The sequence below is a fragment of the Suncus etruscus genome, chromosome 6 (genome assembly GCF_024139225.1).
Source record: "Suncus etruscus isolate mSunEtr1 chromosome 6, mSunEtr1.pri.cur, whole genome shotgun sequence".
NCBI lineage: Eukaryota > Metazoa > Chordata > Mammalia > Eulipotyphla > Soricidae > Suncus > Suncus etruscus.
The window spans coordinates 96521794-96544046 of NC_064853.1; the positions used below are offsets into that span (position 1 = coordinate 96521794).

At 38.0% G+C, this 22253-nt stretch overlaps 1 protein-coding gene across 1 annotated transcript in view; it reads right to left on the reverse strand.

The window, feature by feature from the left end:
• Positions 1-22253, reverse strand: part of DGKG (diacylglycerol kinase gamma) — a 241428-nt gene that overhangs the window by 152581 nt on the left and 66594 nt on the right. Inside the window, exons 4-6 of the mRNA XM_049775830.1 lie at positions 20393-20558; positions 19837-19899; positions 1745-1918 (exon numbers count right to left, since the gene is read on the reverse strand). Of these exons, the coding sequence (XP_049631787.1) occupies positions 1745-1918; positions 19837-19899; positions 20393-20558 (403 nt within the window). The remainder of the gene's footprint in view (positions 1-1744; positions 1919-19836; positions 19900-20392; positions 20559-22253) is intronic.

Below are 22253 nucleotides of genomic sequence, written 5' to 3' on the forward strand. Positions count from 1 at the left end.
ATCTTCTTGTAGCTATAAGCAATATATAGCTGAATCTCAAAATCCAGTTAAATGTTGTACATAATTTGACATTTAACTTCTAACATTAATTGGAAGACACAAACATGTGCTTCTGAATTTACACTTTAGACTTGCAGTTATTAATAGTGCAGACTTTGCTAATGAGAAAACTTTCATTTTGTCTTTGGAAAAAGTTAACTTTAGCCCAACTTCTCCTTTAAGTTTTGTTGACTAGTTGAATTATCAACTAAAATTTTGAATTTTGCTATGAGTATATTTTTCCTTTAATGTCTACCAAATCCTCAAGAGACATTCAAACAATACATAAGTTAAAGCAAGATCCTATCATCCTCTGTTTTATTTTCATTTTATTATTCTTGGGGGTACATTGGTGGCCCAGGGGATGCTTCCTGGTTATTCTTGGCCAACCAGACTACCTGTTCAATGCAAGGGCTAGGGAATGTGCTGATCACTCCTCCTTGGACCCTGCAGGTGTCTCTACTGTCACACCAGGTGATGCTTGGGAAAACTTGAGGACTGTACCTAGCTGTGCCTGGGATACCAAGTGGTGCAAGGGATTGAATTGGGTCAGCCATATGTAAGGCAAGTGCCTTAATTTCTGTACTCTCTCCAGCCCTTATTTTATTATTAGTTTTTTATTTTTTGGGTGGGGTCACACCTGGCAGTACTCAGGGTTTACTCCTGGCTCTATACTCAGAAATTGCTCCTGGCAGGCTCAGGGGACCATATGGGATGCTGGGATTCAAACCACATGTGCTGGGGATTTAAACCTAGAGCCTCTCCCTGAAAGTTATATGCTTTACTATCCCCTTAAGCCCTGTTTTTATTTTTAAATGTTATTTATTTTGGTTTTAAATTTTATTTGTTTTAGTTTTGGGATCACACTTTGCTTTGCACTTAGAAATTACTCCTGTTGGTTATTAGAGGTTCATTTGGGGATTGAATCTGGGTGGACCATGTGCACAGAAAATGCCCTACCCACTGTACTACAGCCCTGGCATCTAGACCTGTTTTTCAATTTTGCTGTAAACTCAGAAGCAAGTGAGACGCCCCTGGATAGGATCCTATGCCAGATTGCAAGCTGCCTTTGTCACTATGGACATTCCTCTGTACCCTGATCCCATATTTTTACTCTAGTCATGAAAATAGGTTTCTGAAAGCAGCTTTAGAAACATTGTGAGCCTAAGTTGGTCTCCTTTCATTAAAAAGTTCTTCTTCTTTGGTGGCCAAATACCTGGAGCTAGGGGTGAATGAATGGAGAAATTTTCATTTCTCCATAAACTTTAGAGATTGGTTAGATCTCAACAAATAGAATTTCCCCAAATTTGTGGAAAGTTTAGGAGAAGAAATACATGTTGAATGTTATCCCTGGAAATAGCTATGAAGGGGACAACAACTTTTTGTTTGGAGGTTTTTAGAAAGTCCTGCTGGCGAAAGAAGGGAGTCTTCATGCTTTGTAGTCTTCATTTTTCTAAATGATATTCCTAAGTACCACGGACTCAGTTGCATTTCCCACTCTTCACATTCCCGTGTCTCGGGTGAATTCTATTAAACAGTCATATTTTTATTGGAGACAGGACAGAACATGTTACCCAGAAATTAGGATCTTTATGTGTGACTCCCAAATTCATCTGAGATCTCCATCTCCATCTGAGAATGAGTTTCAGCTCATAGAAATTCCTTTATGGAAAAAGTTCAATGTTTACATAGGGCAAGTACTCACACTCCAGCTTATCCTGAGGTCTTCCAGTCTCAAGCAGAGATAAGGAACACACGACATCATTCAGGTACACTATGGGGGATCCTGAACCTGTAGACTGAGCAGTAGTAGCATTTCCCAAGGTGGTCACAGCCACTTGGTCCTTAGCTGGTACTTGCTTCTCGGGGGCTGTGCAATCTATGACAGACAAAAGGAAAACATGAAAGAACTTTTTGTGTGAGATAAACATTGAACTTCTTGGGGCCGGAGTGATAGCACAACTTCTAGCCTGCCAGGAGCGATTTCTGAGTGCAGAGCCAGGAGTAACCCCTGAGCAACACTGAATGTGTTCTCCCAAACAAACAAACAAACAGACCCCCCCAAATTAAACTTTTTTGTTTTGCCCAACCTTTTTGTTTTAGTAGGGTTCACCTTTGTGGTGCACTGCACAAGGCCTGGTGAAGTGTGAGAATCACTTCTGGTGTCAAACAATGGTAGGCCTGCTAGTCTGACCTCTGATTCTGTGATGCCATGGAACTTGGCCAGGCAGTTCTAGGGGGTCTGCAGGGGCCCATGTGATTCTGGAATTTTAAACTAGGACCCTTCAAGCATTCTCTCTCTCTCTCTCTCTCTCTCTCTCTCTCTCTCTCTCTCTCTCTCTCTTTCTCTCTCCCTCCCTTCCTCTCTCTCTCTCCTCCCTCCTTCCTTCTCTCCCTCCCTCCCCCCCCCCTTTCTCTTTGGGCCACACCTAGTGACACTCAGGAGTTACTCCTGGCTATGTGCTCAGAAATTGCTCCTGGCTTGGGGACCATATGGGATGCTGGGGGATTAAACCGTGGTCTATCCAAGGTTAGCACGTGTAAGGTAAATGCCCAACTGCTTGCACTACCGCTCCAGCTCCATTTGCTCTCTCTCTTGAACTGTGATCCTAATTACATGCATCAAACATTTTACAACAGAAGAATTTTATATGACTTACTTGTCTTCCTAAAGTGTCTATCTTTATAAGTAACTTCAAAAGCTTTTAATTCACAGAAACGATCAATTCAGGAGTCTTAAAATCTAGTTTGTATTTGTAATGTCCACAAATGAACTCCATTCTAACCCTTTTAAAAGTTTATACACTTTGGGCTGGAACAATAGTATAGCAGGTTGGGCACTTTCCTTGCATGTGGCCAACTCAAGTTTGATCCTCAGAATTCCTGAGCACTGATAGAAGTAATTTGAGTACTGAACCAGGAATAACTCCTGAGTGTTTTTGGATGTGGATCCCAAATTAACAAACAAAAAAGAGTTTATGTATACTCTTGTAAAAAAAAATTACCTGTGAGTTTTCAGAAAATAAGATAGTGATTTTAGTTATCTCAATAGATAACAGATGAAGAGCCTATTTTGGTGGAAAATATCTAATTTGTTATTTTAGTTGGGATTTCAAAATGCACACATTGGGCAGTATGGTCTCTCACAGTTTTCTTTTCAAATAAACCTAAAGATAAATAAAAGATGAATACTCAGATGCCAAAATTGGAATGACACCCGTTTTCTGAATATTGTGAAGAAAAAGTTTGACTAATTGCAAGCCTGATAGAAATAAGAAAAATGCATAAAGTGACTTATATATAGAAATAAAATAAGTTTTCTTTATACAATTTTCCTTCTTATTTTGCAAAATTCTGACCCTTGCATGCTCTTTATTCTCTGGCTCAAAAACATAAAATTGTAACTAACCAGAAAACCAGTTGCATATATTTTTTACTATGTGAATAAACAGTAACATTTTGAGGCACTTTATCTTTTCCCATATTCTTTGTATCCATGATGACTAGAAATGATCTCTTAATTATTAACATGGCTATGTAACTAACTCACATAAAATACATGAAAAACTAAAAGGAAAACTGGTTATGAAAAATCCAATTCTGAAGTTATAATGCTAAGCAATAGTGTGCTGAAGTCACATAACCTTAACAGTAATATCTTCAGGAGAAAGAAATGCTACCAATAACTCTATTTGGAGAACCAAAGTGTCAAGCAATGGGAAGAATCATTTCTTCATAGGACAGTGAGCTAGATGAAAGTCTACCAGGTCCTGGAACATAGACTCTGGTCTAAAAAGGGAGTACTCATTGTCCTGGTAGACAGTGGGTGAGACCGAAGGCCACCAACCTTTATATGCATGTAAGTTACAAAGGGTCATCTGAAGACATCAAATAAAGTTTGAGAAACAGAACTTCTGAACAAGGAGAGAAGGTAGACAGTGGGTGAGACCAAAGGCCACCAACCTTTATATGCATGTAAGTTACAAAGGGTCATCTGAAGACATCAAATAAAGTTTGAGAAACAGAACTTCTGAACAAGGAGAGAAGGCTTCATTCTCAACTCTCAGAAGATCAAATCTTTAAAAATAGTTTGTTATTGGACAAAATCCCCTAACAGGCTATAAGTTGATCTAACCTCAATTACACAAAAAACCCCAGAAAATCACAGGGATCAGTAAATTAAGATGAATTAGAATAGTTTATGATTTGACATCTTGAGTTTAGGAGGAAGGTAAATGCAATTACATATCCATGAGAAGTATTAAAATTATCACTGGAGGAAAACCTAACTATAATTTATAAGATAAATGTAAGAAGTCCTTTGCATTGGGTAGCTTATTATACCCCAAGTTGTTATAACATCATCATATTATTCATTTATTAAGACTATTCAGACTAAATTGGAATAACTGAAATCAGATTTATTACCCCCACCTAAAACAACTCAAACATTGAACAAAGGTTAATAAACAATAGTTTCCGAATGTGATCAAATGAAGGTCCCAAGAGATGAGAACCCAAGGAAAGGCCAAATCTGTTCCTTGAACCAGTCAGGCCTAGGTCTGGGCAGGAACAGGGAGGCTCCCATCCTAATCCCCTCCATGAAGCTTAAAAGAGGCCACTTTTCCAGCGTTTCCTCAGCCTCCTTCTGTGCCATCACTGTTCAACTGCCCTTTGAAGACAGCCAGGTTTGTGTTGGGGAGGGAATAGGGAACTTCACACCTTAATCTGTTCCACCAAATGCAAAAGGGGCAGTCCTTTTGGGTTTTTTCCCAGCCTCCTTCTGGGTTATTATTGAAAACCCCTTCCTTCCCATCTACCCTCCTTTTCCTAAACCTCTCAGATGCTAGTGCATCCACGTGAAGTCATTTTAATATATATCATAGACTTCCTGGCAGATTGAATTTAGCACTTTTTTTTTCTCTTAAAAAATATACAGCTCAAAGATCAGTTGAACAAATCAATAAACTAGTATGCAATATTTCTTTTTACCATACTTAGACAACCTTGCTAGTTTAGGAAAATAACCTTAAGAAGATAGACATTGAGTCACATTTCATATGAACAATTCAATAGATACTCCACCACTTTAAACCACTAAATGAAAAGATCAATGGGGAAGCTAAAAAGACATCTACTGTGGGAACTATGGAGAGAAATCCTGGCAAATCTCCAAGTTTACCCAAACTCCTGATCCTAGTCAATGAGGACCTAAAATCAACATTTAATGGTTTAGCAATGGAAATCAAGGAGTCACTAGCCTGAGAAATTAAGAAATTTATAGATGAACAATTCAATCCACTTAAAGAACTCTTTCAAAAGATGAGAGAACTCATACAAATGGAACTCGAGGAACTGAAAACAACTTAGCAAGCCATATAGTAGAATTATACTATTACACGTGGAGAATCACATAGATGAACTTGAAGACAAATTACAAGCCAGCAGTGATAAAGAAGTCAAAATAGAAAGGAGAGACAAAACCCTGGAAGAAAATGTAAGGTACTTACTTAATGAACAAAGACAAGAGAAATAATCTCTGAATTATAAGAATTCCAGAAGGGGAAGAAAATGGGAAAGGGAAAGAATAAATAGTGAAGGAGATAATAACAGAGAACTTTCCCACCCTTGGGAAAGAGGTTTCTCTACAAATTCAAGAGGCAAAAAAGAGTGTTAAACAAAATAGACCATAACAGAACAACGCCAAGACATTAGTAATCCAAATGGCAAAATAAAAACATAAACAAAAAACAAAACAAAACAAAAAAAACCATAGAGAGAGATCTACTCTTTAAACCAGTAAGAGAGAAAAAAAAAAAAAAAACCTCTCAAGTATAAAGGAAATAAACATAAGAATCAAGTCAGATATTCATTTGAAACAATCCAGGCAAAAAAAAAAAAGAGTGGAATGACATATTCAAACTATAAAATGAGAGAACCTTTCAACCAAGAGTCCACTACCCAGTGAAACTCTCATTTACAAGGGCGGGAGGGTTAAAAACATTCTCAGACAAAAAACAAGTCGCAATGTTTGTGCTATCCAAACTGACCCTAAATGAGCTACTCAAAGAGCAATTACACAAACCAAATTGCCAATTGTAACAACCCTACACAATATAGTGGCACAACAAATCTTTCTGTCAATAATTTCCTTAAATGCCAATGAATTAAACTCTCCCACCAAGAACAGACATAGCTGTTTATATTAGTAGGTGTCCAAACAACTGCTCTTTATAGATGTCTATAATAATGTTCTAATGTTTTTATCCACAGAAACAGGTGTAAAATGCATTTGGAAGCCATGGACTCCCACTACAGTACTCGCTATATGTAGTTTTAATGTCTTCTTTTTACTCTGTCTATAATAACTCCTTGATCTTTTTGTCCACAGTGGTAATTGAAGATATAAGTTGGTCAATCCAGTTCCACACTGCAATGTTATACTATATCAGACTCAGAAAACAGGGTTTATTATGATAATGTCATGATAAAAATTCTAATCTATTTATTTTCTACTTGATTATTCTGCTAATATAGTTTAATGTCCACAGATAGCAATGGAATATGTAACTGCATGCCATGAACTCCTGTTTCAGAATTCATTTATTAAATATGCTATTGTAATCTATTTTCAGTTGCACATGCTTTACCATTATACCATAATGCTCATGATTTTAGATTACTTTCAGGAAAGGAAACTGGATGATCAAGACCCTCTAGACAATATTTTATGGTGTAGATTCCTTTTACAGTGCTCATTACCATATCACTTAGTTTTCCAGACTTAAACATTCTATTTTTTAAGAATGCTCTATATCATTGATGGTGGGAATGTTGCACTGGTGATGGGGGGTGTCCTCTTATAGGATTGAAACCCAACCACAATCATGTTTGTAACCAAGGTGTTTAAATAAAAATATTATTTAAAAAAGAATGCTCTATATGCAATCATCTAACCCAGGAAGCTTTCTTCAGTAAAGTTTACCCTCACCAATCACTATTGGCTATATATATATAATTTTTGGTTTTTGGGCCACACCTGGTGATAATGCTCAGGGGTTACTCCTGGCTATGTGCTCAGAAATTGATTCTAGTTGGGGGACCATATAGGATTCTAGTGATCGAACCCAGGTCTGTCCTGGGTCAGTAGTATGCAAGGCAAATGCCTTACTGCTGTGCTCTGGCCCAGTGGCTTTATATTTTTTAAGCTTTCTATTCCATTTCACAGCTTTTTAACTGTAACCCATGAATTGATCCTTAGTTATCTATGTGTGCAAATTAGTGTATGGGTTGGCCACCTCAATGTCTGTTTAAAGTCCATCTGTTATATACATAATGTCTGTCTATGTTGTATACTATTCTTTTCTCTATTATAGATAACCCCTTCTTCCCCCCTTTGCTTATTATCTTACAAATTCTTTTCTAGCCCTTCACTTTCTCGTCCCCCATCTATTATTTCCTCTCCATTTATCCCTTTTTTACCCTTAGCTCTTAACTCCTCAGGAATTGAAACATCCCCACCCCCACCCCAGCCAGTTGCCAACCAGCTCCCAAAGTGAAAAGATAGATTCTCAGCGTGAGAAGAAGCTGCCACTGCTGCTGCTGCTGATTTGCTTTTGGTAGCTCCTTTTCCCCTACCTTTTCACTGTGCACTATAGCTAGCTACCAGATTCGAATTAAAGAGAAGTCCCCAGCTTGAGGACATTTCCTGATATGTGACTGCTGGGAGCCATTTTTTAGACTCCGCAAGACCAAATCACAGGCTGAAGCTGTGTTCCAGATTTTATCTCCCCTGTCCTTGACTATTTCAAAAGACTTAAAGGGGACATGTATATCTCCTTTGAAGACATCCTTTAGATGTATTTCATTAATAGGTATAACCCTATTGTCTTTTTTAATTTTTATTGAGACCAATGTGAATTGCAAGTCTTTCATAGTTATATTTTAGTGAGAGTAAATTAGGGAAATTATCACCACCTGATGACCTCCCTCCACCACTGTTCCCAGCATGCATCCCATACCTCCACCCTTAGGCCCCTGGACTGCTAGTGTAACAGGTTCCTTTTGTGTATAGCTTGTTGTGGTTTGGGTCTCTTGATTCTATTGTCATTAGCTTTGAGTTGGGTATTTAATACTGATCATTATTATTGTCTATATTCTTATGTAGCAGCCATATCCCCAGTTTTTGAGGATCTATTTAGTAGGGAATTCTAGTAGATAAGTTTCTCCAGTATTCTGAGTTCATGTTAGAACCAGGATATAAGATTCGAATAGCTTTTTATTTTTATTTATTTTTACATTAAAAATTATACCTTTATTTAATTTTCACAAATATACTTGCTACTAAACTTCTTTTTTCTACTCTTTCATTTAATTTTTTATTTTTCTTTATATTATTTCTATTTTTTCAATAAATTTGACTTCCTTTATTTCAACACAAATGTATTATGATCAGTTATGTCAAATATGTGATGCATTTTTAATTGAAAAAATAAAAAAAGGAGATAACCCTAGGAGACAAATTCTACAGTTGCTGCATTTTATTATCTGGAAAAATATTTTTACACTGTTGTGAAGATCTTATCAGTGTCTCTGGGTATAGAAGATAGAAGTGGTAGTCTTGTGGTGTTCCAGAAAACTACATATAATAGGCAGATTACCAAACCTGCTTGCATGTGGATAAGAAGTTAACCAGAGAGAAATCTGCAAGGTTTTTACATAAATATATAAATATTTCTAAATTGTTCCACATTTTATTTATTATTTTTAACAACTCCTTTATTTATTTTTAATTTTTTTGGCCTTAGGGCTTACCTTGGCTCTTCACTCAAGAATTAGCTCTGGCTGAGCTCAAGAATACTAGGGATCAAAGTCAGATTGACTACATGTAAAGCAATTGCCTTATCCTCTGTATTATTTCTCTAACCCCAGCTTTTACTTTTTTCTTTAAAAGAAGAACATAAAGGTCTAGCTCAGGGGTTTCAAACTAGTGGCCTGCGGGCCATTTGTGGCCCTCCATACAACATTTTGTGGCCCGCGACCAGCCTTCAAATATCGCAGTATTCGTGGTTATTCACTTACCGAATAATCACGATAAAAATAGCATTAGTAAGAAAAAAATTGCATTAAACATTTGCATACCCCGAATGGAACTGTTCAATGCAAATGTTCAATGCGATTTTTTTGCGATTTTTTTCTTACTAATGCGATTTTTTTATTGCGCATATTCGGTAAGTGAATAATTGCGAATATTTTGCGCCTAGCTGTCCCTTGCATTATCGGAGGCCTAAGGGAGAGAAGGGAGACAAGTTTATTTCAGAATTAGATTTTGTCATACCTTCATCATGACTTCATCAAAGCCTGCAGTGAAGAGAAAGATTGATGACGAGCACAGACAATTTCAGGAAAAGTGGGAGATGCAGTATTTCTTTGTTGAGCACAGGGGCATTACCACATGTCTTATTTGCTCAGAGAAAGTTGCAGTGCACAAGGAATACAACTTGAAACGCCATTGTTCAACTAAACATGCTGAGGAATGTGAAAAATATCAAGGAAATGAGAGAGCCAAGCGGGTTGCCAGTCTTAAAGCATGTCTAATGAGGCAACAAGATTTCTTCAAGAAAGCAACCAAAGAGAATGTTGCTTCAGTCGAAGCTAGTTACATGGTTAGTGAGATGATTGCTAAGGCAGGGAAACTATTCACAGAAAGAGAGATTGTTAAAAAATGCATGTTACAGGCTGCAAGTATTATCTGTCTGGAAAAGAAAGGTCAGTTTAGCAAAATCAGCCTTTCTGCCAACACTGTGGCAGAGCGCATTTCTGACATATCAAGTGACATTTATCATCAACTGTGTGAGAAAGCCAAATGTTTTGATGCTTACTCAGTTGCTTTTGACGAGGGCACAGATATAACAGACACTGCGCAGCTCACAATTTATGTCCGTGGTGTTGATTGCAATTTTGAATTGACAGAGGAGCTGCTCACAATAATTCTAGTGCATGGCCAGGCCATTGCTAATGAGATATTTCGGCATCCGTGTGATGCCATTGAGAATGCAGGTTTGCCATGGAAAAGGTTTGTTGGAATAATAACCGATGGAGCACCATCGATGACAGGGAGGAAAAATGGACTGGTGGCACTTGTTCAAAAAAACCTTGAAGAGGAGGGTGTAGAGAAGGCCATTGCTCTTCACTGCATTATCCATCAGCAGGCCCTTTGCAGTAAATGCCTGCCTTGTGACAATGCAATGTCTGTTGTTGTGAAATGCATCAACCAAATTAGGGGCCTAAAGCACAGGAGGTTCCGTGCTTTTTTAGAGGCAATGAAGTCAGAATATGGAGATGTGCTCTATCGAGGTACATTGGCGCAGCAGGGGAAATGTCCTGAAAAGATTTTTTGACAGTCCTGGAAGGTGGTGCTAGAGATAAGGTGTCTGCCTTGGAAGAGCTAATCAAGGAACGGACCGCGGTTCAATCCCCAGTGTCCCATATTGTCCCCCCAAGCCAGGAGCGATTTCTGAGCGCATAGCCAGGAGTAACCTCTGAGCATCAAACGGGTATGGTCCAAAAAAAAAAAAAAAAAAAAAGATTTTTTGAGTTGAGAGAAGAAGTGAAAGCCTTCATGGAGAAGGATGGGAATGCTGTTTCTGAGTTAAGTGATCACAAATGGCTCATGGACTTAGCTTTTCTTGTTGACATCACACATAAGCTGAATGTACTAAATAAGATGTTACAAGGCCCAGGGCAGCTTATCAGTGCTGCCTATGACAACGTGAGAGCATTCTCCACAAAACTTGTGTTATGGAAATCCCAGCTCTTTCAGACAAACCTTTGCCATTTCCCAGCATGCAAGGAACTTGTGGATGCAGGCATACCATTCAGTGGTGAGAAATATGTTGATGCTATTTTTAAGCTAGAGAAGAAATTTGATCACAGATTTGCAGACTTCAAAAAGCACAGAGCCACTTTCCAGATTTTTGTGGAGCCCCTTTCCTTTGATGAGCAAGATGCCCATCCTGTGCTTCAAATAGCGCTCATTGACCTGCAATGCAACTCTGATCTCAAAGCCAAGTTCAGGGAGATTAGTGGAAAAGCAGATATGCATGGGCAATTTTTGAGAGAATTGCCCCCCAGCTTCCCTGAGCTTTTTCAAATGTTCAAGCGCACCATGTGCATTTTTGGGAGAACATATATGTGTGAAAAGTTATTCTCCACATTGAACTTCAATAAGTCAAAGTACAGGTCTACACTTAATGATGATCATCTTCAAGCCATACTGAGGGTCTTAACTGCTTCCTCTCTAAAGCCAAATGTGGTTCAGATTTATGAGAAGAAGCGCTGTCAAGTCTCTGGCAGCAAGGAATAGGCAAAATATGCCATGTTCAGAAGAACTGTTCATAATATTCACTCAATATTCTATTCATGCTCAGAAGAAATAATTAAAACTGTTAATAATGATGTTTGAGGACTTTTTTTTTTTGGTGAAATCCCTTATGCGGCCCTGTCTCACCCTGACTTTGCCTCCTGTGGCCCCCCGGTAAATTGAGTTTGAGACCCCTGGTCTAGATGAAAGAAATTGAGTTTTATTTTTAAATTGCTTAGTGTATGTGCAAAGTGAAATAATGTTACCTCAAGGTAAAGGATGCTAAGTGAAAAACAATCCAAAAATAATACAACAGTTAAGAGAATAAGTGACTAAAATTCAAAACATTTTAAATTAATTTAAAAAAAGGCAAAAAAAAAGAGAAAAGGGGAAGGAAGAACAGATGGAACAAATAGAAAACAAATAGTATGATAGTTTAAAATTTAACTGTATAAATTATCACATGGAATGCAAATCCACTCAATTTACTAAAAGGCAGATTGTCAGAGTCTACAAAAACTCAAGACCTGGAAGACAAGGTCAGACATGCTGGCAAAATAGGGAGATCTTGTTTATATCTCATCATGCTAGATTAACAAAAATCTATACCAAAACTTGGATTTTGGCCCATTTACACAGAAATGGATCTGAAACCAAGACAAACACATATTTTTCATAGTAAGGAGCAATAGGACAGCAGTCATATGGCTTGGAGACAAAGAGATACTCCTAGCCACAAAATCTTCTTTTCAGCCACCACTATCTCCCCTCAGCCCCACAGATAGCAAACAGTAATCAAAAAGAGATTCTAAATAGAAGAAATTGACTCTGTAATAGGAAGATTTGCACCTAACACCCAGCACTCCAATCCTACTCACATACTTACAACACTAAATTCAAAGCAAGAGGCCATAGGGTCTAAAAAGGTATTAGAATCACTGTCAGGCTCTCTCAATTCTGTCAACATGTCACATGCTAATAGTGCTAGTATAAATAGTGCTTTCTCCATAACAGAGTCTGAGAACAAATTCTTTAGTGACATTTGACTTCTAAGCCCTAGCACATAGTTGAGCTAGCTGTGAATGAGAGATAATTATCAAGAATGCTTTCTCTTGGCAGTTAAAACTGACTTAGTCTCTGCCACAGCATATTTAATTGTTGCTGCCACTGTACATCTGACTGCTAGCAAGTGAGCTGTACCCCTCTATAAGGAAACATAGCCAGTTATCCAGGGTGCCCACCATGTTCCCTTGTCCACCGCTGTTCAGTCATATTTTTGCTTTTGGCTGACGTCAATTCGCCTCAGTGTGCTTGCTCTACTACTAGAAAAATTTGAGGCCCCAGCCTCCTCTTAACTTTTATTATGAAAAATAAAGTAGATGAATAAAATTATAATAGATGGATTTAATAATCAAAAGGAATAAGACAAAAATTGGATCAGCAATCTTGAAAATAAAGTAGTAGAAACCAAAGTAGAAACTAATAAAAAGAAAATATTAAAGAACAATAAAGATAACTTAAGTTCTATATGTAACAGTATCAAGAAGAACTACACTTTTATGTAGGGGTTTTAGAAGGAGAAGAGAGTAAAATTTTGTTTTTGTGGAGGCTTCCCAAGCAGTGCTCAGAGACCCAGGGGCCACTTCTAGAGATACTCAATCAATTGGTCTAGACAGTTCAATGCCAGAAACTGCAACACAGGGTTGCTTAGGTCTAGTCATGCTGGGGTCCATGAAGGTCACACCCAATGATGCTCAGGGCCTATATGGTGCTGGGGAATGAACTTGGGTCCTTTCACATGCAAGGACCAAGCTCCTGACACTATAGCATTATCCCCAGTTCTAGGGTAAAATTCTCATTTGAAGAATTTTCATAATTAAATACAGTTATTTAGATTCAGGGAGCAAAAAAATTTTTTAGCAGCAAGGTTTCAAAAATATCTGAGAGAACTACATGAAGAAGAAATTTAATAATTATAATAGAAGAATTTATCACCTCTTTCTCAATAATTAATAGCACAGATATCAGTAGAGATATCAAAGCCTTGAACAATACCATCAATCAATGAGACCCTGTTGACCTTTATAGAACATTTCTTACAATAATTACAGTATTACAGTATAAATATTCCTTTCGTTTTTGTTTTTTATTTTTTTAGACATCTGGTCCATGCTACTGAACTTCAGGGCTTTTCCTGCTTCTGTGTTCAAAAACAAAAAAACAAACAAACAAAAAACCAACTGGTAGTGGTTGGGGACTATGTGAGGTTCTGGGATTAAACCACATTGAGCTGCTTGTAAAGCAAAACACTTTATTCACTGAATTATCTTTCTAGACTCTAAATATTGCTTTAAAGTAGTTATAAAAATTAAAAAAGGCCTGTGCCGGTAAATGAAATAGACTTCAATAAATTAACAAAAGATTTAGATCATGGGCTCTGCCCTCAATGAAAGTAATTTAGAAGCCAGTAACTCATTAAAGGGGAGTCAAAATTGCTTTGAAATAGTGAAAAATTAGAAGATATTTTATATGAAAACATTTAAGATGAAAACTAACCATCTATATTAAAACTAAAAATGTCTGAAATCAATCATCTTTATTTCCACCTTAAGAAACTAAAAATACAGCAAAATGAGAACCAGAATAAGCAGAAGAAAGAAATATAAAGAGGATAAGAAAGAAAATAAATGAGAAAGAAACAAAATAGCAGTAGCAGTAGAAGAAAAAAAAAAGACCAAACCAATTCTTTGAAGAGGTTATTTGAAAACTTGCAAATTAATTAGGAATAAAAGAGACACTAATACTTGGCCTAAAATGATGCAATCACTATAGATTCAACATATTTGGAAGGTTAACAAGAAAATATTGTGAGAAACTTAATGAATTATACATTTTGGAGTATCAAATTACTTGAAAGAATCATAAAAATAAATAACTCAGGAGCCAGAGCAATAGTATAAAGTGTAGGGTATTTGCTTTGCATGAGACCAACCTGGGTTGAATCCCTGGCATTATGATCCCCTAACTCACCAGTAGTGATTCCTGAGCATGTAGCCAGGAGTAAGCCCTAAGCACTGTCAGATATGGCCCCAAACAGAATAAGAACAACAGCAAAAACCTCCATAGATCACATATTAAAGCATAAAATCGTCAAAAATGTTTTTCAGAAAGTTTGATTAACAACTATTACTTAACTCATTTTATGAGATTAGCATTATTCTAAAACCCAAACCAGAGACATTAGAGAACAGAACATGCATACTGATAACCTTAATAATGTTGATATAAACATTCTTAGTAAGAGAAAGTAAATTGATCCAATAGCCTAAAATAAAATTAAATAAGACTTAAATTGAGAAATACACTTTATTTTATATTCTCTATTTTATATTTTCTCTTCCTAACATAGAATATAATGTACTTTATATTATATTACTATAAATATACAAAAAGATCCATTATTTCTATGACATCAGTCATTCTATTTTTGACCCTTAAATTCAATTTAATCTCAATTAAATTTCTAAAATAAGTTTTACACAAATGGTATAACTATAAAACTTATAATTATAAGAATTTCATACTTATAAAATTTACATAGAAGAGTAACAGACCTATAATGGTCTTAATACTTAAAAGATAAAGATTGTGGAATTTGCACTCTCTGATTTCAAGGCATATAAAGCCACAGTAATCAAGAATGTGTTATTGACAATATCCATAATAAATAAAAATAAATAAATAAAGTGGGTCCATCTGAACCCATAAGTAATTAATATTTTTATTTTTATATTTGGCCCTCTTAAAACAAAACAGAGCTCATAAAGTGGGGGCTCTTCTGGCACTTCTGATTCAATAAGTTTTGTTGTAAAATGTGACATTCAGGAGTCAGAGCGGTGACGCAAGCAGTAAGGTGTCTGCCTTGTGTGTGCTAGCCTAGGATGGATAGCATTTCTATTCCTTCACATCCCATATGGTCCCCCAAGCCTGGAGTGATTTTTGAGTCCATAGCCAGGAGTAACCCTTAAGCGTCACTGGTTGTGGCCAACCCCCACCCCCCCCCCCCCCAAATGGACATTTAAAGAATGTGGCTCTGGCCCTGTGATTCACAGGGTTATCTAGAACACACCCAGCAATGGTGCTCACATAAATTGGTGCTTGGGGGCTTCCTGGGCTGAATTCAGTGTAATTTGGGTATCAGGAATGGAACTGGTGTAGGCCTCATGCAAATCATGCTTCTTAAATCCTGGCTGTGTGACAGAGATCACACATTCTATAAAAATTTCTGGGATCCAAGATAGCAGATCTGTAGGGAAAAGCTTTCTATACACAGAGGCAACCAGGGATTAAATTCAGTCTCAAGATTACAGGACTGACCTTTTTTGTACTGAACCAAACCGAGTTTCCACACTGAGCTTTAAAGGTGACCCTTTGGATGCCCTTGGCATCTTTCTCTTGCCTAATTGCTATGGCAAGTACTTCCATTACTATGTTGAACAGGAATGATGAAAGGGGGCAAACTTATCTTGTGCCAGATTTTAGAGGAAAGAATTTCAGTTTTTCCCATTGAGTATAATATTTGACATGGGCTTGACATAAATGGCCTTGACTATATTGGGAAAAGTTCCTTTATTCCCATTTCTTGAGAGTTTTTATTATGAACAGATATTGAACCTTATCAAATGCTTTCTCTGGAAAGGAAGAAGTCTAGCTCTCACTGTTTGCAGATGACATGATACTGATACTATATTTGGAAAACCTTTCTCTGGAAAGGAAAAAGTCAAGCTCTCACTGTTCACAGATGACATGGTGCTATATTTGGAAACCCTTAAAGACTACCAAAAGCTTCTAGAAACAATAGATTTGTATAGCAAAGTAGGAGGCTACAAAATTATCACACAAAAATCAATGGCCTTCTTATACAGAAATAATGATAGAGAAGAAATACACATTAAAAAATTCCATTCACAATACTAAAACAGAAACTCAAATACCTTGGTGTCAACTTAACTAAAGAGGTGAAGGATGTATACAATGAAAACTACAAAACAAGAAATAAAAGAGGACACAAGGAAATGGAGACACATACCCTGCTCATGGATTGGGAGGATCAACATTATTTAAATGGTAATACTCCCCAAAGCATTGTACAGATTTAGTGCAATCCCTCTAAGGATACCCATGACATTATTCAAAGAAGTGGATTAAACACTCCTGAAATTCATTTGGAAGAACAAACACCCACGAATTGCTAAAGCAACCCGTAGGAAAAAAGAAGGGAGGCATCATTTTCCCCAACTTTAAATTGTATTACAAGGCAATAATTATGATAACATCATGGTATTAGAATCAAGACAGATCCTTAAATCAGTGTAATAGACTTGAGCAGGGCTGGCGAACAAGTTGACACAAAGAGCCAAAATTTTAAACTGTGAGAGTTAGAGAGCCACACCACGCGGTGACCTGCCAAAACAGACAAACACTCACACAAAAGCATCTAATTTTAACAATACTATATTAAACACATATTGCGTTTTGCCATTTTCAGTGGGGGTCAAAATTCTGCCGTGATGGCGAGGGTGTGCTGCATCCTCCACACTAAGAACTAACGGCAAGATGTGACCCAACATGTGACACACGGGTCCCCGTTCGCTGGCCCATACAGTTGTTTCGGAGGGATGGGAGGCGGGATGATGCAGCCTGGGGACAGGACTCAGCGCTCGGAGATCTCTCCTCCGAGGTCCCTCCTCAGAAGCAGCAGAACAAAACCCAAACTTGGCAGAGAGCCTGGTTTCTACCTGAGCAACATATAGGATTGGAATTTTCAACAGATGGTTTGATGTAAGGTGATTCCTCTTTCTTCTTGTTATCGCACTGCCCTGCTTTCTTATTTCTGGCAAACAGGGGCATCTAATGGAGACATATGTGGAAGGTGACCATACAGCAAATAAATTTTCTACTTGAAATACTATGACAAAAGCATATGAATAAATATTATACATGATCTAGGAACAGCAGTCACATAACCATCCTTTGTGATTTGGCCACTGGAGACTGATAGTTATTAGACATAGGAAAATCAGTATACTACAAATCAACTATGCAAGAGAAAAATCTCTGGAGTTTTTCTTAGACACAGAATAATATAGATATGGTAAACAAATGTGGTTCAATAAGTTATCCAACTTCTAGGATTGATCATCATCAACAGTCTATTCTCATTATCACATGATGACAGTACCCTATGCAATTCTTTCTTGTTACCTCAGAAACTTGAGCAACTGAAACAAATTCAGCTCAGAATATCAGTGAATTAAATAAAGCTATTTTGTATTCCTCTTGAAGTTGTAGATACTTAACCCAAGAAAGTCCCCTGGTATAGAATTGGGGCCAGATGCTTTTCATTATTGATTTTCTTATTTAGAGTCTCAAAGCTTCCAGTTTTACCCTTTCCTTTACCTCAAGAGGAAAAAAAAATGTATGTCATAAAATGTATGTCATAAAAAGTCTGCTCTATACAATACAAGATTTAGAACTTATTTATGACTTAACTTCATTTAACCAAAGAGTCATGGATCTAGCATAGTTGAGCGGGCAGGAAGGTGGGTAGGGAGTCTTGCCATGTTACTGTCCCTGAATGGGACATGGAAGCATCAAAATTCTTAATCCTTGCTCTCTGGTATTCCACAATCAACCTGGTATTTGCCAAATTTCAATAGTCCCAAAGAAACTAACAATTAACAACAATTATGTGCTTTTAATCTATAGTCCTTCAGTTAAACACTAAAAACTAGTATCCTTTGAATTACACTTTGGCTGTAAGCTGAAAACATATAACTACTAAAATCATTAGAAGATATCTTCTTGGGGCCAGAGCGGCATAGAACAGACCTTGGTTTGATCCCCTGGTGTTCCATATGGTCCCCCAAGCCAGAAGCACTTTCTGAATGGATAGCCAAGAGTAACCCCTAAGCATCATCGAGTGTGCCCCCCCCCCAAAAAAAAAGCAAAAAAAAAAGATATCTTCTCTTTCTAGATGATCTCTTCTTTTCTCTATCTTGTTACTCATATATTTGGAAGAAACAAGAAAACTTCAATTATTTTCCTGTCATATTATAAGAGCTGAAATTCACTTCTGGGCTTAATTTTTTTTCTTTCCAGACTATAAGGCATAGAAAATACATTTTGACTCTGAGATGTTCTGTATTTGAAACTTTAAGAACAACTTGAAGAAAGAGAGTTTCTGAAGCCCTTCCATGAAAATAGAATGCCCAACTGAAACTTGTAGACTAAAGGTTGAAGTTCAAGGAGATCTTAGGCGATTATGATCAGTTTAAAGAAAAGTCAAATGCTGCAGGGTGACCAGGACAATAGTTTACTATATTTAATGAACATTTATTATGCTAAGAACTGTCCTAAGTATTTTCACACTTAACTTTCATATCAACATTTATTATCATCTCTTGTTATAAAGGGAGAAAATGAAGCATAGAAAGAGTAGATGCTTTAAGATTGGAGAATTTTATTTTATTATTTTTCCCAGTTTTGGGTTACCCCGGTGGCATTCAGGGATTACACCTGACTCTGCACTCAGAAGTTGCTCCTGGCAGGCTCGGGAGACTATATGGGATGTTGGGATTCAAACCGGGGTTCGTCCTGTATTGTCTATGTGCAAGGCAATCACCTTACCGCTGTGCTATGGCTACGTCTCCAAGATTGGGTAATTTTAGATAGAATCTCCAAATCTACAGGACACACAGGTTTAGAATCTCTTGAAGTCTCACTTCCTCAATGTGTGAAGTGGTGTGATCTTGAAAGCTCACTAAAATATGTAATAAACAGATGCTTGACACATAGATCTTTCAGACACTGTCAGTCTGCTTTCCATTGCCTCTCCAAGGTGATTAAAAAATCACAGCATTTGACCAGAGGCAGGCAAAGGGGTGGGAGGGAGAAAAACCGGGGATATTTGGGGGTGGGAAATATCATGGGTGAAGGGTGGTGGATAATGTAATACTAAAAATCAATCATAAGCAACTTTGCAATCAAGGTGTTTAAATAAAAGGGAAAAAATCCCAGCATTTGAGTGCTGTTGGAAGTAAATTACAACAGTCTTACCCTCTTTTCTTACCCAGCTGCAACCATTGACTATAGGACCTGGACCCATTACCCATTTCTTTCCAACTTTCTCTCTCTCTCTCTCTCTCTCTCTCTCTCTCTCTCTCTCTCTCTCTCTCTCTCTCTCTCTCTCTCTCTCTCGTAAACTTTTAATCACCTTCTTCAGAAATTCTTTTACCCAGTTTAGAATCCTAGCATATATGAGTTGTGGGTTTCCACAGGAGGAAGGAAAATCATCTTCTGGTTAGGTTTTTCACTCTTCTTCAAGGATGAATTATTATCATGCCTCCCCTAAATCTTCTTTTCTAAAGAATTACCTGTGTCCGGGGCACAGGCCTCATCTGCCTTGGCAGCATTATCCTCATTCTGGATGTTCGGATCTAGAGAAAAAAGAGAAGATTTTAACTACCAGTCCATGGCCTCCAGCTTCTTAGGGGGGCAGGTAGGGGATCTTCTCCTGGGATCAAAAAAGATTGTGTGTACCTCTGGGTTAACTATCCTTCCCTCATTATAACCCAAGTTCCTGAAAGAAAATGACCCTATCCTTACCCTATCTTTATACTTCCAGGATAATTCTATTTTGGACATCCACCCAAGCAAGCTCTATCCATGAAAATCCTCTCATGCCCTCTTGTACATTAATTTGTGCCTCCTCTTCTTCCATGCTACCATCTGTTCTGAGTGGCAGGATTACTTCCTACACAGAGATACATCAAATAAGACTGCTTGTGAGGGAAATAGGCCTGATTCCCTAGTTCCCAGGCCCACCCCAAAGGGAAGGTGTTATGCTCAAGGGATCCTTGCATAGTGCTATGGCTAGTGGGTTAGAGCTGCAAATTTCCCTTCTATTTTGGAGAGTGTTGGTTCATGTACCTGGGCCACAGGCCTCGATGCTGTTGGCTTCCTCCTTTAGATGGTCAGGGCTCTCCTGTCTGGGCTTCTGGCTGAAGGCCAGAAAGAGATGTGTACTCAAAGGCTGAGGAAGGTCTATCTCCAGGTATGACCTCATGAACAGCTTGAAGATATCATAGCTAATTGGCTGAGAAGGAAAAAATGGAAAAAGTCAGTGGAGATACTCCAAGGAGAGAGAGGAGGAAGAAGCAACAGTTGACAGGTGAGGGCAAGGAAGGGGAAGTAGAAGGAAGTAGAAGGATTAGTGAAGACAAGAATGAAAATGGATGGGGATCAGTAGGGAGGAGGTAAGAGAGAGAACACTTTGCTTATTGTGGGTGGGAAATGGGTAATAGACAGAACCAGAACAATTTAGTCAGACAGGAGTCTGGGCATTGTGGGTGGAGGGTACCATGGAGGGCTCTGACAGTGTCCAGGCACATGAGAAGGACTTGTCTCTAAAAACTATACTAGGTCAGTGCCCTGGAATTCTACTAAAGATGTAAAATGATGCAGTTGAAAATACAAGAGAAAGGGGACAGAGAGATAGCATGGAGGTAATAAGGCTTTTGCCTTGCATGCAGAAGGTTGGTGGTTCAAATCCCGGCATCCCATATGGTCCCACGAGCCTGCCAGGAGCAACTTCTGAGCATAGAGCCAGGAGTAACCCCTGAGTGCTGCCAGGTATGACCCAAAAACCAAATAAATAAATAAATAAAATAAAAAAAGAAAATACAAGAGAGAGAAACAGATTTTCTGTGGAATCTTGATTTTCTGCTTGTTTACCAAGTCATTTGATTCCTAAGCAATGAGGTCTCAAAATGAGGAGAAGAGAAAGGGGCAGGCTTTGTTCTTCCTGGCTTTCCTAACTGACTTTTCCTCAAGATAGGAGGGGTGTATGTTTCTGGTATGGCGGCTCTCAAAACATGTTCCTGGGAAGGTTTTAGGCACTGGAAAAAATATAGGATGCCTAGGAGAGAAGGACGAACTGAAGCAAACCCTAAATTAGACTCTCTCTCCGAAGTCTATCTCTCAGCACTGCTGGCTTCAGGTTCAAGTTTGGGAGCCACCATGCCAGAAAGTGCCGCTGCTCTCAGCAAAACTCCACAGCAACAACAGTTGGCTGTGAGTCATCACTGGCTTGTGTTGTAATGGCATGAGCTTCTTCATCAACTAAGCAGATGGTCTTGGAAATCATCTGAAGAAGCGTTACTCTGAGATCTATGGGGCAGGTCTGCTTTTGTAAAGAATTACAGCTATGATCATAAAATCCTGTTGGGCATCTTGGCTCTCCTTCCAAAAGGATGATAGCTTTTTAGATCCTTGTCTTTTATGGAAGATCTAGGAGCTTAATTTCTGGATCTAAGAGCTAGGTAACATGTGCACGATTAGTTCTGGATTTTTAAAAAACGTCTTGGTTCTATAAACAAGAGGAGGAATGTCCTCTGATTCTTGTTGGGCACTCATGTTGCAGGCTCTACTGAGCCCCAGGCTGGGATGTTCTATACTTTGCCTTTACATAGTGGAGGGAATTTGATCTGATTGGACAGAGGATAATGAAGAGGATAATAAATGACTTACCAAATTAAGGGACTCTAACCACTAAGGAAATGGTGTACTCACATTTCTTGTGAGCTATTAGTCTGTCTCATTCCTTTACTATTCCTGACTCAGGTCTATTCTATACTTCTGCTTCTCTGCCTCCACAGCCTTCCCACCTGGCATGAACTCCTGTACCCAAACTGTTATACTTTCCCACCAAGTTTCCTGTCTTCTTACATTCATGACTATTTATTCTATTTATATGTATTTTTAAGAGATGTATTCAAGTTCTTTGGCTAGA